Genomic DNA, 27870 nt, shown 5'->3' on the forward strand with positions numbered 1-27870 from the left:
TAGTTTTTTTTTTTTTTTTTGGAGAGGTTTTTGCTATAGGGCACGTGCGCTCGCCAGACAGACAGAGAGAGACATAGAGACAGAAAGCGAGAAATCACCCCCCAGGGGGGATGGTCACGCCGCAATCCCTTCTCCTCCATTCTCCTCTCGGGATCTTGGGCATGCACGCACACGCGCCTGGCGTGAGTTTTAAGCCACCGGGTCCGGGTCGCGAACCGCGGTCAACTACGTGGGAGTCCAGCGACATAGCCATTACGCCAACTGCTGGTTCCCGATGCATAGTTTTTTCTAATAACTCATACATTTTCCATGACTATGTTGAAGTTCTTGCATATTATGATTAAGTGAACTAATATGGGTAAAGCACTTACAAGAGTGCCTGCACGTGATAGGCATTGTTTTTAAAGGTATTAGCTGTTGTTATTGATAGAATGCTTGCTCTAGCAGGTATCAATAAAATACGTGGAGGTACATTGAATATGTGTGACATCTTACTATTCTGACAAATAATGTCTGATACTTGCTTCATTCATCAGAGTTAATCACAGTGTTGTCATAGTACAGGGCATAGCACATAACAGTTAAAAGTTTTATAGTCCAAGCCTATGAGGTAGGTTCTAGTTTATGTTTTACAGATGAAGGAGCTTTACAGTGTTGAAACCATAATTTATGGAGTATTTTTCAAAGTACATGTTATGACCAACTTATGAAATCAACTTAATGGGCCACCGCTAGCGCTTGTTTTGTTTTAATGGGTAGTCGTAGCCCATTTCCATTCTTTTCTTGTTTCACGTAAAACTTTGACTTGTTGTATACAGATGCACATGAGTGTATGTACTACACAAAGGTGTAAAATGCATTTCTTGCCATGAGATACGGCCATTATTTAGGAAGGAAAGACAAAATCACTCGTACAGACTAAATGAGTAAATGGAAAAGGTGAGACTGTAACCAGACCTGACTGGTTTCACAGCTCTACTCTGTACTTTCATTGAACAGTTCTGTGAAATGACTGTGAATAATTAGCTCATTTTAATAGGTAATTAATTTAAGACTAAATAGAGGTTAAAAGGTTTGCTTTAGATCTCAAGGCTGTCACGTAGCAAAGTAGGCCCATCTCTCCCTTTTGTGGTCTTTGAATAATACTGGTAGGGAGCTTAGTTTTCCGGAAACTGCCTTAGGTCTAAATTACATCATAGCTAAGAATCTAGGTACTGTGCATTTAACACATTTCATACCAGAGGAGAGAGACTCTGGTAGCTTTTATATAAGATCAGTAAACACAAGGGTACCGTTATGGCACATGGGGACTCGGTGGTCTTAGATCCCGCATCCTACTTATCACCACCATCCTGCCAGTCTTCCCATAATAGTTATAATTATTGCATAAATTGGTATTTAAGGTTTTATATTATTGTGACTTGGAAATGTTCACTACTCAGTTTTAGGTATAATTGGATTATTTTTTCATTTTTTTGAACAATTTTTTTTCCTGGATTTAATGATTGCCTTTTTGTTCGTTTGGTTTATCTGTTTTGTTATTGCTAGCTAATTTCCTCCACACTCTTCAGAGCCTCTCGTATAATTTTCTACATAGTCAGACCGATTAGATAATCTATCATTTCTTTTTTTTTTCCCCTAGAGAAGTTCCTCCTAAGCCTCCATGGTATGATTCCAGTCTAGGCTTGTTGATGCCTAGGGGTACTGGACAGATACTACCCTGGGATTTCCCTTACCCGTCATTCTGGGAATTCCCATTGTTGCTTCTTGGCTTCCATATTGTCGTCTTTCATATCTTCTTTTATCATTTGATAGAACATATTCTTCTGTACCTTCCTGAGAAAGGACTTTGTGGGAGGTAAATTGCATCAGACTTTAAATGTCTAAAAATGTCTTTAAGGTTTGTGTATAGAATTTAAAGAAATATTCTTCCTCCAGAATTTTTTTTTTTTTTTTTAATTTTGCTAGAGGGCACATGAGCTCACCAGATAGAGAAAGAGAGACAAAGAAGGAGAGGGAGAAATCACCTCCTGTGGGTTGTGGTCACACCTCTTCCTTTTCTCCATCTTGTCAGGATTTTGAGTGGGCGCACACATGGACGCACACACACACACACACACACACACACACGCCTAGCATGTTTTTTAAGCTGCTAGTTCTGGGACACAAACTCCGTGAGATCTAGCTCCTCTAACCATGAGGCCACAGACCAGCCCTTCCCCCAGAATTTTTATTTCTTATTTATTTTAGTTTTCTCTCAGAATTTTTAAAGCATTGCATAACTGATTTCTAATTACTATACTTGGAGGTTTCTGCTGCTATCCTTATTCCTAAATCTGTACACTCTCTGGGATCTTTTTTTTATTTTTTATTTTTTGAGAGGTTTTTGCTATAGGGCGCGTGCACTCGCCAGACAGAGAGATAGAAAGTGAGAAATTACCCCCCAGGGGGGATGGCTACGCCGCAATCCCTTCTCCTCCATTCTCCTCTCGGGATCTTGGGCACGCATGCACACGCACCCAGCGTGAGTTTAAGCCACCGGGTCCGGGACGCGAACCGCGGTCAACTACGTGGGAGTCCAGCAGCATAGCCATTATGCTAACTGCTGGTCCCGGGATCATTTTTTTAACATTGGTGTCCTGAAATTTTACAGAGCTATGTCTTGATGTAGATCTTTTTCATTCATTAGCTGGATGCTTGTCTCCCTTATGCCTTCCTCTGTAGCTTTTCTCTGCCTATAAAATGAAAAGAGGATTGATTGCCTCACTAGTTGGGTGGCTCAAAACAGCCCACATGAAGATGTGCAGGAGCAGGGAACCAGCAGTTAGCGTAATGGCTATATCACTGGACTCCCACGTAGTCGACCGCGGTTCGCGTCCCGGACCTGGTGGCTTAAAACTCGCGCCAGGCGCGTGTGCGTGCGTGCCCAAGATCCCGAGAGGAGAATGGAGGAGAAGGGATCGCGGCGTGACCATCCCCTCTGGGGGGTGATTTCTCGCTTTCTGTCTCTATGTCTCTCTCTGTCTGGCGAGCGCACGCGCCCTGTAGCAAAAACCTCTCCAAAAAAAAAAAAAAAAAGATGTGCAGGAGCAGAAGGCCCCTCGGAAATTTGATCCTTCAGTTTTGAAATTTATATTCCAAACCTTCTCCCTCTTTCATTTGCTTAGTTCTCTTCTAAAACTCCCATTTTTTCAGATACTGGACACATCTGATTTAATTTTTCTTTTTTTAAAAATTATTTTATTTAATTTTATTCATTGTCATTATTTTATTTATTTATTTATTTATTTATTTTAAGTTGACTGGAGAGAAACACAGAGAGAGAGAGAAAGTGAGAAAGCAAGCTGCCAGGTCCAGTACTTGAACTGGTCAGTCTTGTGGGAGTCCAGCTGCCTTAACCACCACACCACCTGCCAGCCCCGTGATTTAATTTTTCAATCTGAATTTTTCTTCTCTATTGACCTTTGCCTTGAGTCTCTTTTTTTTCTTTTAAAAATAAACAAAGGCAGGGGCTGGCAGATGGCATGGTGGTTAAGGGCACTGAACTCCTACATGGCCGACTGTGATTTGAGTCCTGGACCTGGCAGCTTGCTTTCTCACTTTCTCACTTTCTCTCTCTCTGTCTCTCTCTGGTCAAATTTTAATTAGTTAATTAATTAAATAAAGTTCAATAAAGTAATTCTTTAAAAAATTTTTAAAAATAAGCAGAAGCACATATATTTCTTTTTCTTCCATTTACAACGTCATAGTAAGTACAATTTTGTTCATTTCTGCACATTGCCTTTTTCGGTTAGCCTGTCATACTTAGTATGTATTTTAGTAACGCACTGCCTCATTGTATGGATATACCATAATGTATTTACCCCATCTCCTCTACCCACCTGCATTAAAGTTGTTGTTAGAGTACTCTTAGAAACAAATAGAGTTTGTCATTTCAAACATGTATGAGAGGTGCCAGCAGATGGTGTAGTGGTTATGTTGCTGGATCCTCACATGGCCAACCAGGGTTCCAGTCCTGGACCCAGTGACTTCAAACTCATGCTCAGTGCGTGTGCGTGGGTGCCCAAGATCATAAGAGGAGAATGGAAGACAAGGGATGCCTGTGTGACTATCCCCCCCTAGGAGGGTGATTCTTACTTTCTGTCTCTCTGGCAAGCGGATGTGCCCTGTAGCAAAAATCTCTTCCCCAAAAAAGTTATTAGAATGTTAGTATGATAAAGTATTTTAACTTTGCATTTATAAATTGATGGGTATTGCCAGACTTTCTTTTATTGGAAAATACATTACTATTAGCAGTGTGTTAAAGTACTTGTTCTTCTACACTCTCTTCAGTGCAGCGAATTATCAAAGTTTTAGATATCAGCCAATCTGATGGGGGAACAGTGGCATCTCACTGTGACCTTGTCTCACTAGGGATGCTTTCTCCTTCTCCCTCTCTTTCTGTCTCTCTGTGGTAAGTGCACAGGCCCTATGGCAATTTAAAAGAAAATTATGCATTCCATTCATGTTTTAAAACTTATTTGAATGAATCTGAGGAAAGATTATCTCTTAAAATTAATTTCCTACACAGCTGTGAACCCATCTTCCTTAGTTGCCAGAGAACATGTGCACTCACCAGAGAGAGATAGAGAAAGAGAAAAGAGAGAGAAAACATGCCCAAAGGGGCATCGCCACGTTGCTGTCTTATCTCCTGCATTTCTTCATCCATTTGGGTTTTGGGCATACATGCACATATCTAGTATGTTTTCCCTTTTTTTTTAAATGAAGTATTCTTTTTTAAAATTACTTTATTTAACTTTACTTATTTATTTATTTAAATTTGACAAGAGAGAGACAGAGCGATAGTGAGTGAGTGAGTGAGAGAGAGAGAAAGTGAGAAAGCAAACCCCCAGCCAGGTCAGGGACTCAAACCACAGCTGGCCATGTGGGAATCCAGCACCCTTAACCACCACACTACCTGCCAGCCTCATATCTAGTATGTTTTTCAAACCACCAAGGCCAAGATTTGAATTGCAGTCAGCTGTAGAATTTTATATACATTGTCATCTTTCTTTTTCTCTTTTAGTTTGTCTAAACCATTTGTCTATTTCATGGTTTTTAAATTTTTTTCCCCCAAAAGAACCTGCTACTGTGTATTTATTAGTTCAGTCTCTCTCTTTTCTAATTTAATTGCTAGAGGGCATATGCCAGAGAGGGAGAAAGCACACACCCCCACCCCCCATGCATTATGGTTATGCTGCAATCCTTTTTCTTCCATTTCTCCATCTCCTTGAAATTTGACCTGCACACATGCATACATACACACACACACACACACACACACACACATACACAAACCGTGGCATGTTTTTCAAGTATTTGGGGTTGGACTGGTCCGTTTCAGTCATTTTTTTTTTCTTCTTTATTTAAAGAGAGATTTTTGCTATAGGTTTTGTGTACTTGCTGGAGAGACAAAGCCAGAGAGACAGAAAGCAAGAAATCACCCCCCTCCCCCGCCCCCCCCCGAGGGGATGGTCACACTGTAGTCTCTTCTCCTCCATTCTTCTGTTGGGCTTTTGGGCACAGATACACACATGCACTGAGCACGAGTTTTAAGTCACTGAGTCTGAGACTCAAACCACGGTCCACTACATGGGAGTCCAGCAACGTAACCATTACACCATCTACTGGTCCCCAGTTCAGTCATTTTGTAAGTTTTCTATTTCATTAATGTTTCTTTCTGCCTTTCTTTTAGGTTTTCTTTATGCTTTTTCTGTATTTCTGAATTGAATTCTTTGTTTATTTTCTTATTTCTAGTTAATTAATATATTCAGTGCTGTGAATTTTGTATAGGCATAGCTTGCGCCATATTCTGGAGGTGGCCCTGTAGGTAGGTAATTGTGTCAAGTGGGGCGCAGTCTAAGCTGCTCTTAGGTAAGACCAAAGTGTTTTTCTCTCCCTAGTTAATTCCAGCAGTAGGTAGTTGGCTTTGCCTCATCAGGGGTAAGTTCCTTTTCTCATAAGACCCTGCCTTATCTGCTTGGTTAGAGATGGTTCTCAACTAGTTCTAGCCCCTGGGAAGAGAGAACAGAAAATGAGGACCTGGAAGTTATCTATGTTGCTTTTGCGGGGTTCCATTGGATGGAGTATATCACATGACTGTACATAGTACAAAGGAGTCTCATAAATGTAGTCTCTAGCTGAACAGTTCTGTGCTCAACTAAAAAGTAGGGGTTCTGTACCATAAGTAAGAAAGGAAAAGAATGATATTGGGAGAGTTGTTGGATTCTGCCACAAAATAGTTTCATCATTATTTTGTAGGTATTTTTCAATTTTGTTTTTAATTTTCTTCATTAATTTTCTGTGTTAATTCTTTATTTTATTACATTGCATTAAAAGAATATTACAGCAGGTACTGTGGTGGTTAAGGGTGCTGGAATCTCACATTTCTGACCACGGTTCAAGTCCTGGACCTGGTGGCTTTCTCTCTCTCTCTCTTTCTCTCTCACTCTGTCCCTCTCTGGTCAAATTAAAATAAATGAATGAATAAAGTTAAAATAATTCTAAAAAAAGAGAATATTATACTTTTTCTAATCTTGAAAAGAAGGTTTTCTTAGTCAGTATATAGAGAGTTTGATATATACCAATTAGATTTTATTATTTATCATTTAGGTGTTTTGTATTCTTGCTTAATTTTGCCCCCTTGAATTATAATGGACCTTTAATATTACTTATTTTTATTTCTCTTTGTATTTTTTTAAAGAATTATTTTATTGGGACCAGCAGTTAGTGTAATGGCTATGTTGCTGGACTCCCACATAGTCGACCGCGGTTCAAGTCCCGGACCTGGTGGCTTAAACTCATGCTGGGCGCGTGTGCGTGCATGCCCAAGATCCCGAGAGGAGAGTGGAGGAGAAGGGACTGTGGCATGGCCATCCATCCTGGGGGATGATTTCTCGCTTTCTGTCTCTCTGTCTCTCTCTGTCTGTCTGGCGAGCGCCCGCTCCCTATAGCAAAAATCTCTCAAAAAAAAAAAAGAATTATTTTATTTAACTTCATTTATCCATTATTTATGTATTTTAATTTGACCATAGAGTGAGAGAGGGAGAGAGAGAGAGAAAGAGAGAAAGTTCAGAAGGCAAGCTGCCAGGTCCGGGATTTGAACCGCGTTCAGCCATGTGGTAGTCCAGTGCCCTTAACCTCCATGCCACCCAGTGGCCCCTCTCTTTGGATTCTTGTACTTTTTGTAACTATTAATATTGCATTGCTTGTTTACTTAGGGAAAAGGCCTGATTCACAGGTTTAGTGAGTCTGGGCAATCTTGTTTTCAGTTGTTAGCAGATCCCTTTTCTGGCTCCATCTTTATATGTGGAGGAAAGTGTCTGCCTAGAGTTTGTTTTATTTTACTTTAATTTGAATAGTAATGTTTTTCCTTAACCTGAGTGAATATTTCTGTTTTTCACTTATTACACAGGTAATTCTGACTCGAAGGACAGAAGAGGTGAGCTGCTCACCTTGTATTCGTTGTCTCTTTTACACAGTGTACTGTATTCATCTGTGTTTCTTCTGTTTCACGGTCTGTTATAACCTTGCCATCTGTGGCTGTATTGTTTGTTTACTTTTCCTTAAGTTGTTTCCATATTAATCTCAGAGAAGAGTAATGAAACAAGTATTCAGTATGTTTTAAATATAGATTATAAATTCTAACAGTTACAATTTTTAAAAAAATTTTTGTTTTAGAGAGAGATTTTTGCTATAGGGCACCTGCACTCTCCAGGGAGACAGAGAGAGACAGAAAGTCAGAAGTTAACCCCCAGCAGGATTGGCCATGCTACAGTCTCTTCTCCTCCGTTCATCTCTTGGGATTTTGGCCATGCACGAACATGTGTCTGGCATGAGTTTTAAGCCACTGGGTCTGGCACTTGAACCACGGTCAACTCCATGGGAGTTAAGTGACATAAACATTATGCCGCTGCTGGTCTTCAGCTATGATATCTTTTAACAAGTCATGCTGGAACTCTATCTGACTTTGTCACATTAACTTGTCAATAATACTCTTTGGTAATGTTAGGGATAATTCGTATAGTATAGCTTCTGATTTCTAGGCCACAGTTTTGGCCTGATTTTTCTCCTAGCCTATAAATTGTCAACCTTTTGTGGTTTTATGTGGATTTTAAGGATTTTAGCCCTGTAGTGTCAAGTATTTGCACTCACTGGAGAGAGAGAGAAAGTGAAAAATCACCCATCGGGAGATGGCCATGGCAGTCACTTCTCTTCAATTCTCCTCTTTAGTTTTTTTTTTTTTTTTTTTACAGAGGTTTTTGCTATAGAGCATGTGTGCTCGCCAGCAAGACAGAGAGAGATAGGGAGATAGAAAGCGAGAAATCATCCCTGAGGGGGCATGGCCACACCGCAATCCCTTCTCCTTGGGATCTTGGGCACACATGCACATGCGCCTGGCTTGAGTCTGAGCCACCGGGTCTGGGACTCAAACCGTGATCGACTACATGGGAGTCCAGTGACATAGCCATTACACCTTCTGCTAGTCCCATCTTCTCTTTAGATTTTAAGCATGCACACATATACACCCAGCGTGATTTTCAAGCCACTGGTCTGAGATTTGAACCATACAGTCAGCTATATAGGATCCAGCTACTAACTATCATGCCACCAATGGGCCTGTAAATCTTTTAGATCAAAAGATAATGTTGTATAATTTCTTTGACCAAAGAGAAAAATCGAGAAATCATAATCTTACGAACCTCTAAAGGCACATAATGTAATGGTGATTTTACCAGAGCAGATCATTAAAAATATTGCTGTCATTTTGATATCATATTATATTTTTAAAGCCAAAGGTTTTCTGAGAAATGAATCACTGTTTGGAAATACTTGGATTATAATGAGTTTGATAAGCAAATTATGCCTTATGCAGATGAATTGAGGGTTGCAAGTTTTTGGGGTTTTTCATTTATTTTTAAAAGATTTATTTATTTATTTATTTATTTCCATTTGTTAATTAATTTGACCAGAGAAAGAAAGAAAAAGTGAGAAAGCAAGCCGCCAGGTCTGGGACTTGAACCATGGTCAGCCATGTGGGAATCCAGTGCCTTTAACCACCATGCCATCTGTTGGCCCTGTGTTTTTGTTTTCTTTAGAGAAATTTTGCTATAGGGCATGTGTGCTTGCTGGAGAGACAGAGACAGAGAGACATAAAGCAAGAAATCGCTCTCTAGGAGGGATGGCCACACTGCAGTCTCTTCTACAGTGTCCTCTCGAGATTTGAGGCATGAACACACTCCTCCCAGCGTGAGTTTCAAGCTACTGGGTCTGGGACTTGAACTGCAGTTAGCCATGTGAGTTCAGTGACATAACCATTATGCCATCTGCTGGTCCCAAAGGATTGCAGATTTTTATGTATTGTCCTTCAAGTGATTTTGAGCAGCAGAGACTGGAGTTTTGATTGTACATGCAGAAAGGAATAATGCAAGAGCAGGAGGCAGACAGGCAACTTTGACTCTCGATTATTTTTTTCTAAAGTGTATTCCAAATTACTTTGGTAGATACAATCTTTTTTTAATATATGTAGATGTTGACTAAGGATCAGCAAGCAAACTTTTTAAGGATTATTTATTTTATTTTATTTATTGTTATTGTTATTATTTTAATTCACCAGAGAGAGAGAGAGAGGTAAAGTGAGAAAGCAAACTGCCAGGTCCAAGACTCAAACTGCAGTTGCCCATATGGGAGTTCAGTGCCTCAGCTACCATACCACTAGCTGGTAGACCCAACTTTTTCAAAAAATTTATGGTCAGGGCTAGCAGGTGTGTGATGGTTAAAGGCAACCGCAGTTCGAATCCTAGTCCTGGTGGCTTGCTTTCTCACTTACCCCCTCTCTCTGGTCAAAATTTAAAAGTAATAATAATGAATAAAATTAAAATAATTATTAAAAAATTTATGGTAAAATATAAATAACAAATTTTACTATTGCAACCTTTTTTTTTTTTTTTTTAAATTTTGAGGGAGATTGATGCTGTAGGGTGTGTGCACTCTCCGAAGAGACAGACAGCAAGAAATCATACCCTGGGGGGATGGTCACACTGCAATCCCTTCTCCTCCATTCTCCTCTCAGGAGTTTGGGCACACATGCACACATTCCTGGCATGAGCTTGAAGCTACCGGATCGGGACTTGAACTGTGTTTGACTATGTGGAAGTCCAGCAGCATAACCATTATGCCATCTACTGTTCCTGACTATTGTAACCATTTTTTTTTAAGAGGTTTTTGCTATAAGCCGCATGCACTTACCAAAAAGACAGAGAGACAGAGAGATAGAAAGCGAGAAATCATCCCCCAGGAGGAATGGCCACGCCACAATCCCCTCTCCCCCATTCTCCTCTCAGGATCTTGGGCACACACGCACATGTGCCTGGTGTGAGTTTAAGCCACCAGGTCCTGACTCGAACTGTGGTCGACTACATGGGAGTCCAGCAACATAGCCACTATGCCAATTGCTGATCCTCCAACCAGCTTTTTTTTTGAAAGCACTTTTTACTGGTGTTAATTTGGAAGATTTGTGCAATATGTAGTAATGTGTTAAATTCAGTCTAACATTATCTACCAATACCTCTTCATGAAATCAATGGTCTAATGATTGTATTGTCCAGTTGTTATTTAGTCTTCATTAGGCTTTTTTTCCTTTTTTTAAAAAAATAATTTATTTAATTTTATTCATTATTAGTATTTTTAAATTTGCTGTAGGACACATTTGCTCATCAGAGAGAGAGAGAGAAAGTGAGAAAGCAAGCTGCCAGGTCCAGGATTTGAATCGTGGTTGCCATGTGGGAGTCTAGCATCTTAACTACCATGCCACCTGCTGGCCCCCTAGTCTTTACTAGTTTTATGTCTAGTTATGCATTTATTATTGGGTTGTCAGAAAATTCATGACACATTTTGCATAGAAAAATATATTGTGACTTTTCTGACAACCTAATAGTTTGGTTCTAGGGGAAACATACTGAGACAGAGATTTGTATGTAGCGAATTTACTGAAGGAGCATTTTCTCCCTACGAGGCAGAGAGGTACCTCACAGTTGCATTGGGTAAATGGAGCAAAGTCTTCAGCTAGTCCCACAGGAAACAATGGAGCTGGAATGACAGTGGCATGGAACCTTCCCCAGGGCCAGGCTTTGCTGCCAGGCTAAGGACAGTTCCTGGGGAAATACTTGACTGAGAGCTATTAGCCAATAACACCCCAGCTGCTAGAAGAGGGTTCTTCAGTTCTGAAGGTCTGTGGTACCCATTACGGTTTTCAGAAAGTCTGAGCATGACACTGATGTATGCTACCATTCATAGAGATTTTCCCACCTAAGAAAATGCTATCAAATGGTTTTGATATATGTATCAGGTTGGAGAGTGAGTGGCATAGTGGGCTATTTGGAGAGGCAGTGGGTTCTGAAGCTAGCCCTCCCACTTGCCAGCAGAGTAAGTAGGTATTTAACTGTCCTGTGATTCATTTCACCATTTGCAAAAACGAATAGAAACAGATTCTTCACAGGTTTCTTGTTCAGAGTGAATCAATGCGTGTTGAAGCGCTTGAGTTGGCACAGGGCAACTGCTTAACAGATGTTGGCCATCTCTGTTGTCTTCTAACCATATCAAAAACTCAAAGTATAATCTGACTTTTATGATAAGGACTGTTGTAGCCTGAAAACTTGCAAGAGCTAAAGTAGTGTTGATTCTGTAATTTATGAAGAGTCTGGAGAATAGTGCAGTTTTGTTTTCTTGGTCTAGATTTGTACCTGTGTAATCACAGAGAAGTTATTTAATTTCTCTGCTCAGTTTTCTCATCTGTAAAATAGGGTTGGTTAATAATAGTACCCATATTGGGGTGATTAGGATAATTACATGGTATAATATGAGGTTGTGCTTTACTTTTTGCCTGCTGTACATGTGTCTAAATATTAAGTGTAATAATTTTTATTACTTAATTTATCCGTCCTTCCCATAGTGCTTATAGCTGTCCACTCTCTTAGTAATCATAATCAATACTGCCATGTTCGAAGCCTTCACAGCATTCAGTCCATTCACTCATTCATTTGAGACCTTTCCTGACCACCCTATCTGAAATAGCAGACCCCCCCATTCCCTCTTTTACTCCACCTTATTTTTTTTTATCATAGTTCCAACCCTACCTATACTATACATATAGTATATGTTTACTTATTTTTCCGATGTCCTTTTTCTGCTAGGATATAAATAGAATTTGTATTTGTTCACTACTGTACCCTTAGGACCTGCCTGGCATAAACCATCACTCAGTATGTATTTATTGAATGAAAGAAATAAACATTGAGCTCAGGGATTTCTGTGAGTGATCTTTCTTTCTTTTCTTTAATTGTTAATGGGCTTGCACACTCACCAGAGGGGCAGAGAGGAGGAGAGGGTGAAAGTACCCCAGCATGGGACAGGGTCACCCTGCAATCCCTTCTCTTTCATTTATCCATCCTGTCGGAATTTGGGTCATGTATTCACATGTGCCCGGCGTGTTTTTCAAGTCACCCAGGCCAGAATTCAAACCACATGATCAACCATGTGGGATCCAGCTTCCTTAACCACTAGGCTATGGGGCCAGTCCTTTGTGAGTGATTTTGAATTCATTCCCTCAAGAAGTGTCATTCCTTAACAAACATTTAATCAATGTGATTAATTATCAAATGTGATATGGCTTGTAGCAGAGTAGATATGTAGTGTTAAGAAAGTACAAGGAAGAAGCAAGTTTGTCAAAGGGAGCAACCAGAAAAGGATTTACAAAAAAAAAAAAGTGATATTTGAAGTAAAATAATTTAAGAGGAGAGGAATAGTAACATTCTAGATCATAGTTGGCAAACTTTGTTTATCATGGACTGGATAATAATTTCAGTTTGCAATCATACTGTCTCTGTTGCCTCCACTTATCTTTGCATTGTAGTTCAAAAGTAACTATTGTTGTTATGGAAATGAATTAACATAGGTCTGTTCCAATAAAATTTTATTTACAAAAAGAGGCAATGGGTTAGATTTGAGCCATAGTTGGCCAACCCCTAGTCTAAGCAAAGAGCTACCTGAGTCTAGAAAGCTGGACTGAAATTTCTGTACTAGTATATAAATGTTTGGATGTCAAGACCAATCTTGTACAATTGCACTTTGCAAATACTACTTCTTTTAAATCTTCTTTTTTTTTTTAAAAAAAAAAGAATTATTTATTCAATTTTATTTAATCATTCATTTTATTTTTATTTGACCAGAGAGAGAGACACAGAGAGAGAGAAAGAGGGAAAGTGAGAAAGCAAACCACCAGGTCCAGGACTCGAACCGTGGTTGGCCATGTGGGAGTGTCTAGCACCTTAACCACCATGCCACCTGCTGGTCCCCAACTTCTTTCAAATCTTTTATTAACCCTAACAGGCAGAGTGCTATCATTATTTTCATTTAATAAATCATTGTAGGAGATCATCATCCTGCCCGTAAGTAGGAAGGTTGAGAAATCACTCCCATAGGGGGTGGCCACGCTACATGTCTTTCTCCTCCATTCCCCTCCTGGGATTTCGGGCATGCACACACACATGCTCAGCGTGAATTTCAAGCTGCCAGATCCAGGACTTGAACCGTGGTCCACCATGTGGGAGTCCAATGCCTTAACCACCATGCCACCTGCTGGCCCCACATTGCTAGTAAGTAGCATAGTAGGGATTTGAACTCCTGGTTCTATTGAACCCCAGAACCCCATGCTCTGGAAATGGCTTTCTTTTGATCTCATGCTAAAATGAAAATTTGACTAGAATACTAAGAATTTTGTGGGCAGTGCACCATTAACTTTTAGTAGTATTTTAGGTAAGTAATCATAAGCGAATCTGATTCATATTTCTCTGTAGAGGGAACCTTTTTTCTTTCATTCATTGTTTTTAAGGATGGCTTGTGGTTGATTGGTTGGTTGATTTCAACCCCAAATTTCATAAGTTTTTTTCAGAATGCATCTAGGTAAAAATCTTTTTTTTTTTTTTTTTAACATTACTATTCAAACTGGATGGTTCCATTTGAATTTTCATTTTATTTCTTGTGTTTTATCTGTTTCCCAGGGCTATCGTTGTTCTTCTTTTCATTTGTGCAGGTCACTGGTTGAACTTTGCCCTGGAGGATTTAGTGGCCTTGAATATACTCACAGTAGGTGCCTCTTCAGAAAGATAATCAGAAGGACCCTAAACCAGGAGTTTAGTGATGGTTAGGAAATTGGGCAGGACATCTACAGTGCACACAGACATCCTACAGTGCACACAACAGACCCCTCCACAGCAAAGAATTATCTAGCCCTAAATGTCATTAGTATAAAGTTGAGAAACCTAGTATAGATGAAGAAAGCAAGCTGGCATATGGTCATAATGTTGATGTGAAGTGCTAAGTACTAGAGGTTTATTATAGTGTTCTCTTTACTTCTGTGTATGCGAAAGTTTCCCATACTTAAAAAGATTGACAAGCAGTTAGTGTAATGGCTATGTCGCTGGATTCCCATGTAGTCGACCATGGTTCAAGTCCCAGACCCGGTGACTTAAACTCACAACGGGCGCATGTGCATGCATGCCCAAGATCCTGAGAGGAGAATGGAGGAGAAGGGATTGCGGCGTGACCATCCCCCCTGGGGGGGTGATTTCTCGCTTTCTGTCTCTGTCTCTCTCTGTCTTTCTGGCAAGCACACATGCCTTATAGCAAAAACCACTACAAAAAAAAAAAAAAGATTGACAATGATATTCTACTTACATTTTGTAATAAAAAAAAATTTAAAAAGGAGACTCGGCACTCTTTCTGAGAAACTCACTTCGTCAGAGCTCTTTGTTCTTCCAGCTGAATCTGTATGGGAACCTGAACTTGTCACTTGGCATGTAGTGCTACTGGCCTGGATTGACAGGCCTTTGGTTAAAAAGCATTCTGTACCGTCAGGTCCACTTCCATCCGCAGTCGACTCTGAGCTTAAGGTATTTCCAGGTCCAGGTTGGTAGAACTGGTGCTTACTTTTCTGCTAGAAGTTCTTTGACTGTGATCGACCTTTTTAGCAGTTGAGTCCCATCTGCTTTGTCGACCAGAAATCATGAAAGTTTCTACTGTTGATTTATTTGTGTTTTTATATTTTTTCTATCATTTCCCATGTGCTTTTGGAAAGAGAAAGTAAATTTATGGATTCAGCCCCACTGTCTTGCACTAGATATCTCTGATTACTTTCTTATAATACATGATATATTGCCTTCTATAATTGGGATTTAACGAAGACATGTTTAGTGATAAACCACTAACTCTTATTCGTTCACTTATTATAATCCAGCCCTGTATTTGTTTAGTGCCTACTGTGTGTGAGACCCTGTGCTAGGTTTTAGGAACATGGTGAAAAACAAAGCAGATATGTAGTCTCTACCCTTGTGGAGTTTATGATATTAAAGAGAGGCACTCATTAATCAGCTATAGTCAAATATGTACAGCCGTGAGTTGCATCCCCATATTTTGGTCAACACTTAGACCATATATGCCATGGTGGTCCTGTAAGATTATACTACATAGCCTAGGTGGGTAGTAAACCATATCATCTAAGTTTGTGTGAATATAGTGTTGTACAAAGTCACCTAATGCATTTCTCAGAACATATCTCTGTCATTAAGTGACATATGACTATATATGATTACAAAATGTGAGAGGTATTATCAAGGGAAATAGCACGGTGACCTATGGGAATCATACAGAATAATAGCCAACATCAAGTATATAATGTGTGTTGGTTTCCGCGCCAAGAACTTTGTATAGATGGTATCATTTAAACGGATTTATGGTTGTAATTTGGGAAGTCAAAGAAGACCTCTGTGGGAAAGCTGACAATTAAAATGATAACTGGGTAAGTAGGAATTAGCTTGGCAAAAAGTGGAGGGAGGTTGTGTGAAGCAGAAGGCATAACATGTTGTTAAGGAACTGAGCAGTAGTTGAAGTTTAGTGAGAAAGCAGAGTGTCAGGAGGTAAGGTAGATAGGGGCTAAATGGGGAAGGTTGTTAAAGGCTAGAGTAAGGAGATTAGATTTCATTCTAAAGGCTTGGGAAACCATTGAAAGAATTTTTTGCTTTGTTTTGTTACTTTAATTTGCCACAGGGCCCTTGTGCTTGCTGGAGACAGAGAAAGAGAGAGAAAAAGAGATGAATCACCTCCCAGGGTCTTGGCCACACTGCAACCCCTTCTTTATCTTCCTCTCAGGATTTTTCCTCCTCTCAGGATTTTTGGCATGCATTGCATACACATCGTCTGTGTTTTCCAAGCTACTGGGTCTGGGACTCAAACTAGGCAGTTGGCCATGTGGGATCCAGCTGCCTTAACTACAGTACTACCTAGCTGACCCGCCGTAGAAAGGTTTTGCGTAAGAGAAACCCATGATTGATCACTGTCTGCTGAGTGGAGGATAGATTGGTAGGGGACACAGGCTTAATGTGATCCAGGTGAAAGAGAATGGAGTTGGGACTGCACTGCTGGCAATAGAGACTAGGGAAAAGGCAGACAGCTTTGAGGTATTGGGTCTTTCCCTGAAATATATTACTTGGAGCTGGGTTAGATATAGAAGAGAAGCATGAGGAAGAAATCAAGGGGGATTACCCACACTTCTTACTTGAGCAGCAGGGTGCATGGGAGTGCCAGCTATTGAATGGTGGGAAAAGGTCTGAGACCCAGAAAGTCTGTGTTGCCTGTGAAATTTGACAGAAAGGTGACAAATAGGTAGTTGAGAGTCGGAGGAGTTTAGAAAGAGGTCTGACCAAGCAATGCAGATGTGGAAACACAACAGACCCCCACAGCAAAGAATTATCTAGCCCAAAATGTCATTAGTGTGGGGTTATCATTGGTGTCCTTACAGCCATCTATCTGATCAGCTCAGCAAGAATATACAGAAGAGTGCCATGGACAGAACTCTGAGGATTCCTACGTTTTAGAAATCTGAGTCTAAAAGAGAAACAACTAAGGAGGGAACCTGAGATGGAGCAGAGAAGAGATAGAAAGAAAATAAAACAGTGTTTATCCAAAAAAGTGCTTGTTGCAGAAAGCAAGAGAGGGAAGTGCTTCTTCAAAAAAGAAGGAGTGGTCAGCTAGTTTGCATTGCTTATTCTAAGATAAGAGCCACATACCACAGTGTGTTTGACAACTGCCATAACAAAGAAGCCTGGTATAATATCTCCTATTTTTAAAAAACAAAACAAAAAAACTGTCCATACCTACAGCCTTCTTAAGCTCCTTTTCTCTACATTCCTCATAAAAGAAATCAGTGCCTCATTTTCTCTTTCTATATTCTTTTCTCTCCATTGAGGCTTTTTTGCCCAATACCCAACTGCAACCAGTCTTAGAAAGTCACCAGTAGCTGCCATATTGTGAAATCCAACTTCACTTCCCTGCCTTTGTTCTACTTCATCTACTCTCTCCTTGAGAAACTATGCCCTTGGCCTCCATGACATCACTTTCTGCTAGATTACTTCCCACCTCAGGCCTGCTGCTTATTATGACTCAGTTTCGTTAATCTTTTGAAAGGATGTAAATCCAGTTATATCTCCTCTCTATTCAGAAGCTCTCCTTCCACCTAATGTTTCTCATATGTTCAGAATTAAGTCCATACTCAATACCATGGCCTCCAAAGTCCTAATTCTGCTCCCGCCTACTCTCTGGCTGTAGTCTTGCAACACCGGCCTTACTGTTTCTTAAGCCCATCAAACTTGTAAGAACTATTGTGCTCACTAGTCTCTCTGCCTAGAAATCTCTTCACCCAGATCCTGGTATGGTTTACTTCATGTTTAAAGCTCTGCTCAGATACAATCTCAGAGTTCCCAAACGCTCTCTCACTGTCTACCTAACCTGTCACTTTATATCCCCTTATCCTGCTTTATTTTGTCTCCATAGCATTTGTTCCTGACTAAAATGGTATGTTTACTTATGAACAGTGTTCTCCTTTCCCGTAGAATGTAACCTTGTATAACCTTGTATCACCCGTCTTTGCAGTCAGGTCTCTATTCCCTTTGTCTGGAACAGTCCTAGTATATAGTTGCTTGTCCACAGATACTGTTTGAAGGAATGCTGCAAAGAGGTTGAATCAGATGAGGATGAGAATGTTTCCCATGGACTTGATAATACAAGGAAGGGTTCTGAAAAGGTTCATGGAAAATTCATATTAAGAAAACAAAAACTGTGTGTGGATTTCCATTGTTTGTTTTTTTTTTTTCATCAAAATTCACTCATACTTTCATCTTTCTACAAACTTTTTGAAGTCCCATCTTATGCAGAGCAATTTAAAGGGGCATTAAGAGTGGGAGTCAAAGCAAATAGATTAAGGAGAACCTAGAGGTAAGAGTAAGAAATTAAACAGCTATTGTGAGAAGTTAGTTGAAGAAAGAGATCTGATAGCTGGGGGAAGAAAAGTAAGGTCAAGATGTCAAGTCTTTGAAATGACAGTAATAGATGGAGTACAGAGCACATGTGACAGGATCGACTTACATGGGAGGGACATGTCTTCCCTGTTAGTAGGTAGGAAAATGGTGAAGATAGTTACAAACTCGGACTGGTAGTGTAGTTCATGGTAGGAGTGAAAATGGAGTGGGACAGGTCAGCACCTGGTCAGTTGCATGGCAAATGAGGCTAGGTATCTAGGGGGAGAAAGCCAGGTCCTACAGGATGGAAAGCAGGGAAGATTGTCACATCTCCAAGCCTGGGAGATCAGGACGTTGTAGGAGTCCTGGCAAAAGGTGGCTCAGGAAGCAGGATGTGGGAAGAAGTGCAAGGGAGCACCCAGCAGTTTTCCATACATGGTGCCTAAGGATCTTGTTTAATCAGGAACAGCATTCTCTGTGCCAGGAAACTATTTGAGTGTATGATGGAGAAATTGTGTCTTCCCCATCCTTTCTCATCTTCTCTAGAAGGAAAATGAGAGAGAGTACAATGCTGGCCCTGCACATGTAGCGTCAGGATTGGATGTCTTTGTGCCTCTCTTATTTGAGTACTTTTCCTGTGCTAAGTACTTTTTTAGGCCCAAAGGATATATCAGTGAATGAAACAAGATCTCTGCCTTCAAAGAGCTTTTATTTTAATACAGGGAGACAGAGTAAATGAATGTGTGATACACTGAGATGGGGTGGGCATGTTGCCTTGGCCCCGTACCCTGCCCCATCCCTGCCCAAAGTCCTGAGTGGCATAGGGAGGGAGGTGCACACTCATCCTCTCTTGCTCTGTCTTTCTGTGTTCCCATGTCCTGCCATCTACAGAAACACCGAATGAGCCCTTTTTCCTCATCAGAATGTCCTGAGCTGCCAACCTGAGCAGTAATGACTTACTCTGTTCTCTTGATTTCAGATGAGACGCCAATTATTGCAGTGATGGTGGCCCTGTCCTCTCTGCTAGTGATCGTGTTTATTATCATAGTTCTATACATGTTAAGGTGAGCATGCTAATGCTTCTGCTTTCTCTTAGACTCTGTCTCAGTGCCCCAGTATATTGAATATATATAGTCCAGAGAAAGGATAAAGGCAATGAATAGGATATAGGGGGAATGACTCATGATAATGTTAAGATTAAAATTCTAGAAATGGTTTAAAAGCTCTACACAGTCTTCCTTAAGCCCTAGCCCCTCCCAAAGTCTCCATCTTTCCAAGCCCAGTTCCCAATCCAGTTCACCCTAAAGCTCAGGATGATAGTTCAGAGGGTAGGGGAAGAAGCCATAGCCTATGTTATTAATATGATTCAGGATCTTCAGATCTAGCCCTGTTGAAGCAGGGCCCCAACGAGAGCACATGCTCAACAAAAGCCGATTTGTTTCCAAATCTCTGTGGGACCCCAAGCCTCAGCATGCTGAGCCCAGCCACGTGAGTTGCAGCGTTCCTCTTTCTGACCTTTCAGGCTTTTGCAGTTATTACCACTCAAAGAGTGAGCAGAAATAAGGAAGGGGAACCCAAATGAGAGAAGAGGATGGTGTGTTCTCTTTCTGCAAAAGCTACCCTAATTGAGTTTAACTCTGCCTTATCTTCTGCTTAATCTGCTCTGTGTTCCCTCCGTTCTTCCGCAGCGATAAAGAGAGCGGAACTTCGTACAGTTTAGCATGTGTCTACACCATTCTGTAGGAAACTTGTAGCCAGATCTGTGCTCACCCAGCCTGAAACTCTGGGCATCTCTCTGGGGTCTCTAGGCTGCCCTGGGCAAATACTAAGGTTTTTCCTTGATAGATCTTCCTGTCTCCCTTCATTCACTCTTTTCCCTACTGGGTTCTGGAACTGGAGCTGCACAGAGGAGCCACAGAAGCCACAATATACTGTGGGGGTTACTGGAGTTGAATTCTAATTAGCTGAGGGCAAGCAGGACCATCCTGAGATGCTGAGTCACTATGGAAAGGAGCTGTCTCAGGATGTGTATGATCTGTCTTGTGAAACAGCCTGGTCATTTGCTAAAGGAGATTTAGAAAGGCTGAGTTGACAGGCAGGAATACAAAACTCGTAATTGGCCTCTCCTGCGTCTGTGCTTAGTTTTTCATTATGGACATTTTCTCATTAGGTTTAAGAAATACAAGCAAGCTGGGAGCCATTCCAATTCTTTCCGCTTATCCAATGGCCGCACCGAGGATGTGGGTAAGGCACCCCTTAATGACATAGGAAACCTTCACAGGGAAGGAAACCAAGAAGTTAGGGGTTTTCCCATCCTTTTAAAAGAATAACACTAGAAAAGGGGGGGGGAAGCCCAGCCATAGTAGCATGCACTGGTTGATGCCACTACTCAGTAGGCAGAAGCTCCCTAGGAGGCTCAGGTTCTAGTCCCAGCCCACAGTAATTGCCAGGCACTGTGCATGCTCCTGTAGTCCAGCTACTCAAGAAGCTGAGAGCAGGAAGATCATAACATAGTGAGATCCTGTCTTTAAAGAAAAATAAATAAATACATAAAATATCTAGTATATCATTTTATTTACATATATTATATCTAACATATTTTAATATATATAAAATGTATATATATATTATGTATATGATTTTTTTTTTTTTTTAAGAAAACAACCCTAGCTTGTAGAGACTCGGTCCATGAGGTAGAATCCCCAATTTAGTTTTCAGAAAAGGATCTGAGTCCCCAAGGCACCTGCCTGACCTTTCCCCTTGTGCACTGCAGAGCCCCAGAGTGTGCCACTGCTGGCCAGGTCCCCAAGCACGAACAGGAAGTACCCACCCCTACCAGTGGACAAGCTGGAAGAGGAGATTAACCGCAGAATGGCCGACGACAATAAGCTCTTCCGAGAGGAATTCAACGTGAGTTCATTGTTTAGGCTGTTGTATCAGCAGGGAGGAAGGCAGACCTAAGGTCAGGCCTTTTGAGTCATGCGGTAGAAAGAGGTTTCTGATGGTTAAGAGGTGAGGAATTTTTTACCAAGTTCACCTGACTTCCTATGTTCGTGGACAGGAAATGGAAAAAAGATTTGCCATATCTCCTTCATCTACCCATTCATCCATTCATTCATCTTCACATCTGTTACTTCATTTGTGTAGTAAATACTTATTAGGCATCAAATATGTGCCAGGCAGTATTCAAGGGACCAGGGATATAATGTGGAGCAAAAACAGATTTTGTTCCTATTCTCAAAGAACTCACTGTCCAGTTGGAAAACCTCACAAACAAGAACAAAAATAATGAAATAAATTTAAACAGCATTACAGGACATGAAGGACTGGTACCTAGTTTTAGGAGCCCATATTCAGAGGTAGCCTTTTAAAGTCTAAAGCATCTAAAGTAGACAATAGTAGTAGATCAGAAAATGAGGATGATAGGGTCCACCCCCTTGGCCTAGTGATTAAGGGAGCCAGCTCTCAGGGCTGACCACAGTTTGGGTCCTGGCCCCTGCAACTTGAAAAACACTCCAGTCACATGTGTGCGTGTTCAAAATCCTGGCAGGTTGCAGAAGGCACACCAGGAGGGGGTGCTTTTGCTTTCTCTTCCCATCTCTCTCTGGTGAGCACTTACACCTGTGGCAGTTTTTAAAAAAAGAAAGAAAGTGAGGACAAAAGAAGACTACAGAATACAGGCTCAATCTTGGGTATGTCAAGACTGTACTTTTTATAACTTCTCTGAGAAGCAGAACTTTTTTGTAAACCACCAGTTAGTGATCCCAGCCCACAATTCTGACCTCAGGTCAGAAGAGCTTCCTTGAAGAAATAATGTTTTAATTGAGATCTAGCCATAGGCAAGAGCAACAGGAAAGGGGAATGGGACACATTCCAGGCACTGGAAATAGCAGGATCAAATTGCCAAGAGTGAGAGCAGGTGAGGGACATAGTCAAAAATTAAAGAATGGCTAAGGGCCCGTGTGGCTGTAGGGCAGAAACTTAAGGGGAAAATGAGAGAGGAAATTGTGAAAGGAGGTTTCCCCAGGCCATAGATCTTATAGATTGTCCTGAAAAAGGTGGCAAGCTGTGGACCAACCAGATTAGTAATTTGAGAAGAGAAATCTGGCTACTGTAGGTAGGGACTGCATCAGTTGTTAAGATCAGAAGTGCTGATGGGGTTGGCAGTTAGCATGGTGGTTAAGGGCGCTGGACTCCCACATGGCTGACTGCAGTTTGAGTCCTGGACCTGGTAGCTTGTTTTCTTTCCCTCTCTCTCACTCTGTCTCTCTCTCTGGTTAAATTAAATAATTAATAAATAAAGTTAAATAAAATAATTCTTAAAAACAAGAAGATCAGAAGTGCTGGCAGATCAACCTAAATGAATTGGGGCTGTGGGGTGTAGATTTAAAGCAGTTTCAGAGTTGGCTAAGTCATCAGCTTGGGTACTGCTAAATGGTAATTTTCTTCATACCTTTTCACTAAGCCCTGTGTCAGCTTGTAGGCTGGCCCCTCTCATGATGCCAAAATGCCTTCTCCATTTCTAGGTGTCACATGGATATTTAATAAGGCCCAGAGGGAAAGGTATGACTGTTTATTCCTTTTAACAGTGAGAAAAAGTTTTCAGAAGCTTCTGGAGACTTCTCTCATCACATCTTCCTTCTTAAACTAGTCATGAGCAAGGGAGAAATAGGGTTACTATGACTGGCTGAGGCCAGACCAGTCATAGTCTAGATAATTCCTGGGTCATGTAGGGGTTAGCAGACAACCCACAAAATGGGAGCTGTGGTAGCAAGGAGGAAAGGAGAAATAGTTGCTGAGTGGGTGGGTTGCCACTAGTGTCTGCTCCACCACCGATCAACTTAGGGAAATGGAGAGCCATGTGGTCAGATTGCATTTTGACATAATCACTAGCTACAGTATAGAGAGTAGATGGAAGAGAGGCAAGAGTTGAAGAGACAAGAGTCAATGGAATACAGTGGATCCGTTTTTCTGGCTGTTGGAAAAATAGCATCATTTAACGCTCATCACTGATTGAGGACATTTACTACATCCTGCAAGACAGCACCCCAGCCTCAGCACCATATCTGGGTCTGTGACCGGCGTTGTAATGTTTTCTGATCTGTAATACTAATTGCTTCTGGGTGAAAGGCTATGTGAGCCTATTGCTACCCTTTTTCTGTGCGATGAGTTCTTTCTTTATTCCCTGAAATTCCATGATAAGGCATTCTAGTAATTCCTGGATGGTGGTGGTGTTGTTCCTAGAGCTGTGATGAGGAAATTTAGATAGATTCTGTGCTAAGGACCATTTATTCTACTATTATGGCCACCATGTTCATGAGCTCGTTGAACCAGTTCTGTGCTAGTGAGGGACTGACCAATATCTTCTGGGTTCCTAGCAATGAGTGCCATATGGTGAACGTTCACATGACACATAAATATTTCCTCCCTTTATTGTTCCAGTTATCCACTACCCAGGGATCAGTCTTCAGTGAAATAGAGTGTGATAACTTGCTTGCAGTTCTGTTCACTGGGAGGATCTTTCTCTTATTCTCATTCATAGCCATTGCTTAGGTAGATTATCCAATAGCAGTCTCCTTCCAGCATGGGTTAGCATGTCTCACAGAGCCATTTGTACACCAGGCTGGGCATTTTTCTTCTTCAATCAACTGTTGATATCAACAGGAAGTCAGATGTGTTTTATAAAGGAATGAGTTGTGTGGCCAGTGTTACATACACCTATCACTCCCAGCTGATCTTGCAGTTCAGTAGACATATCAACATTTATTGGCTGTTGGATCACACGATACCAGATTTACCATGGGGAGGTTTCCCAGTATCTGCTGTAGAGCCCAGTAAATGGTCTTGTTGGCAGGATCATGGTCCCTATAGCCTGAGGTTTTTCATTTTGGTTCTCCTTTTCAGTTTCACCACAGAAATTTTAGAGCCCTGTGGAATCTACCAGAGCCAGTTTCTCTGTGGTCTAGAATAGCTGGAGAGCCTCCTTTTATCAGATCACTCAGTAAATGAGTCAGAGCAGCATACCACCATGTGGTGTATGCTCTCTCCAAAACCCAAAATGGCCCAGCAAGCATTGCTCCTCCTTAGAGGGGGAGGGTGGCAGGGCAAGGAGGAACAACTTCTCCTTTATGTTGGAGGAGATATCCTGACATGCCATAGGCCTTTGACCTTCAGAAAACTTGGCTAAGGTGTTAGGTCACTGTCGTCTTTTGTCTAGCATTTACATTTAAGATGTATAACTTCCTGCTCTTCAAGTTCTGTCAGCGTGATGTCATCAGCATAGTTGTTAGGGTGATGTCCTGTGTGACAGTGAGAAAAGGTCCTGATGAATCAGACTGCAGCACAGAGAGATCAAGATGATATATCACTGAGGTTCCTTCTTCCAGAGGAGAGTTTCAAGTGGTCTGCAACTTGAAAAAACATACACTCACTCCATTAATAGTGGTATTCCAGATACCAGGTACCTGGTTCTGTCATCTATAGAAAGGAAAGTATATCTGAAAAAGCAATGTACAGCTTCAGCTGATTCAGTTTACCATAATCCACTGACATTCTTAAACACCCTAAGTTTTTTTGTGCTAGTCTGTTTGGTGGCTCACATGAGGGGTAATAAGAAACATCAGAATACCTAATGTTAATAGTTACTGGGTTAAGGGGGCCAACAGGTGGCGTGGTGGCTAAGGGTGCTGGACTCCCACATGGCCGATCGTGGTTTAAGTCCTGGACTCGGCAGCTTGCTTTCCCCCTCTCTCTCTCTCTGTCCTTCTCTGGTCAATTTAAATAAATAAATAAATAAATAAAGTTAAATAAAATAATTCTTTAAAACATATAATTACTAAGTTAAAATCCCATTAAAACAGTCAACATACAAAATACTTCATTCTTTTGGGCCAGGGCCAGGACCAGCAGACGGTGTAGTGCTTACGTTGCTGGACTCCCACATGGCCGACCACAGTTTAAGTCCTGGACTCAGTGGCTTGAAACTCGTGCCAGGCATGTGTGCATGCATGCCTAAGGTCCCAGGAGGAGAATGGAGGACAAGGGATTGCAATGTGGCCATCCCCCTGGGAGTTGATTTCTCACTTTCTCTCTCACTGTCTGTCTCTCTCGCGTGCTCTTTCTCTTTCTGGCTAGTGTATGCACCCTATGGCAAAAATCTCTGAAAAAAAAGAAAAAATTCTCTTTGGCCGGCAAGGTAATATAGTGGCTAAGGCTGACTGTATGATTTGAGTCTGGGATCCAACAGCTTGAAGAACTCGCCAGGTACACATATGCCCAAAATTCTGAGAGGAGAATGATGGAAAAGGGAGAAAAAAGAACTTATTACTGTATAAAGCATCTCCTGTATAGGTATTTTCTAATTGATTCCATTTTGTTCTGTCATTAAACTTACTGCATATATTTAAAAAAATAGTTATTGAGTCCTCATTCCATGTCTTCACTAAATCCAGAGGTGTAAATGGAGTATATTGTCATTATCCTGCAGTTGTTAAGTCTTCTATAGCACTTAAGATCTCTGTGATATACTTAAAGACTTATTAACCTTTTGGTAAAGAGAGATCTTTGCCTCAGGAGCTTGCCATAAGGGTCCTTATCCAGTGGATTATCGAATCAATATGGGTATTCTGCTGCTTAATAAGTAGTTCCTAATGCAAGGCAGCTTAGGCCGAAACTCCTTTCATCACCTTACCTAAAAAGGCTGTGCTCTAAATAGCATATCATAGTGACATTCTGAGTTCCCAGGACTTAGCTCAAGGCCAGAATCTGGTAGATCCCAAAAGATGCATTTTCCATTATCTGGTGCATTTACCATTGGACATGTCTGAGGATACTTGGAAGATAAGGAGAGAGAGGTTCATGTAAGTGTTGATGTGCTGTGGGAGGGTTCTTCCTCCCAGGTGCTCCCTTTTTGAAGAATTCTAGGTCTGTGAGATGACCTGGCAGTTGGATGATAGAGGCCCTTTCTCTAGTATGGTGTAGGTCTAGGAAGCTCTTGCAGCTTACCTGGACTAGCTGCCTCCATTTCTATTATTGGAAGCTTCACAACCTTGTAACCATGTATACCAATGCTCCTTTCATCCCACTAAGATCAAGAATCCCATCTTGAAGCCAGTCTTTCTCACTAGCATTTCACTCTGGTGAGAACAGTCAGGAAAGCACTTCTGAAAGGTTCTGGTGCTTTTCTCACCAACTTACATCATCCAACAAGGCACACATTGTTGGTCTTATCAGGGAAATAGCGAAGGTGTCAATAGAAAGGTTGAGCCTAGCAGGACCCATGTAGCACGCTGATCTCCTCTACTTTGTTCCAAGGATTTTCTGACTTTTTCATTATCATCTTACTAGATCCAGCCGCATTCAGTCAAGGTTTCCACTGGCCAACCTAGCTTAGAGTTTGAACTGTGACTGGTTACCTGAGCTGTTAAGACAGCCTGTGGAAGTTCACTTGACTATACCTTAGCCAGAAATTCAGCCTTTTCCAACACTTATGCTCTCCCCTTCTTGGTCTGACATCCCCCAAACGTAAATCAACAATTGTTCTTTCAACTTTTAATGATCTTATTCTGAATTCCTGTAGTTTCTTCCACGTATTAGCTTTGTTTTGCTACCTTATTTATATTATTTTACTCTCCAGCTATTGTTATGCTCACATCCTGATTACTTATGAGCAATGAGAGCTGGGTTGTGGGTCAGCTTTCATTGCAAAAGCCAGTTGCAGTAGAAAGCACGCTAGAGATTTCTGAAAATTAGCTTTCTCCAAGCCGTCTTTTTCCTTTTGGCATCAATTTTGGTGGTCTCACTTAAAGCCTTGTCTTTCACATGAGCGACCCAGGAAAAGATCTGAATTCTATTGGCATTAAAATTCAGAAACTAGCAAAATTCTAAAACTAAATCTCACATTTAGTTTAGCAAATTCATGACATAGTCATAGAAAGGCCTTGAGTCTTATGCTGTCATTTGGAGTTGAGCATTTGACGTTGGAGGTAGGCTTTTTCTCACTTTGTTACGTAACGCTGTCAGAAATAATCCTACTTCAGGACCAGCCGTTGGCATAATCACCATGTCGCTGGACTCCCATGTAGTTGACCGCGTTTCGAGTCCTGGACCTGGTGGCTTAAACTCATGCTGTGTGTGTGTGTGTGTGCATGCCCAACATCCCAAGAGGAGAATAGAGAAGGAATTGCAGCATAGCCATCCCCCTGGGGATGATTTCTCACTTTCTGTCTCTCTGTCTCTCTCTGTCTCTCTCTGTCTCTCTGGCGAGCACATGTGCCCTATAGCAAAAACCTCTCAAAAAAAAAAAAAAAAGAAAAGAAAGAAAGAAGAAGAAGAAATAATCCTACTTGGTGTCAACATTTCTCATCTCCTTTTAATTGAGACTCCTGCATACCTTACCACCAGCTAGAGCACATCCCAGGTAATCATAAGCAGTAACTAAAATAGTGATTTTCAGTTGTGAACTGTGAGAGGCTTAATCTTTCCC

General features: G+C 41.1%; 1 protein-coding gene across 2 annotated transcripts in view; it reads left to right on the top strand.

Moving 5' to 3' along the window:
• The window catches only part of PTPRA (protein tyrosine phosphatase receptor type A), a 69427-nt gene that overhangs the window by 2470 nt on the left and 39087 nt on the right, over positions 1-27870 (top strand). Inside the window, exons 3-6 of one of the 2 annotated variants that reach the window (XM_014582295.1) lie at positions 7454-7480; positions 19366-19450; positions 20557-20630; positions 21160-21296. In XM_014582295.1, coding sequence (XP_014437781.1) covers positions 7454-7480; positions 19366-19450; positions 20557-20630; positions 21160-21296 — 323 coding nt within the window. The remainder of the gene's footprint in view (positions 1-7453; positions 7481-19365; positions 19451-20556; positions 20631-21159; positions 21297-27870) is intronic. The other variant, XM_014582296.1, reaches the window with a different exon arrangement.

This window comes from Tupaia chinensis, unplaced genomic scaffold, assembly GCF_000334495.1.
Source record: "Tupaia chinensis unplaced genomic scaffold, TupChi_1.0 Scaffold143574_1, whole genome shotgun sequence".
Classification (NCBI taxonomy): domain Eukaryota; kingdom Metazoa; phylum Chordata; class Mammalia; order Scandentia; family Tupaiidae; genus Tupaia; species Tupaia belangeri.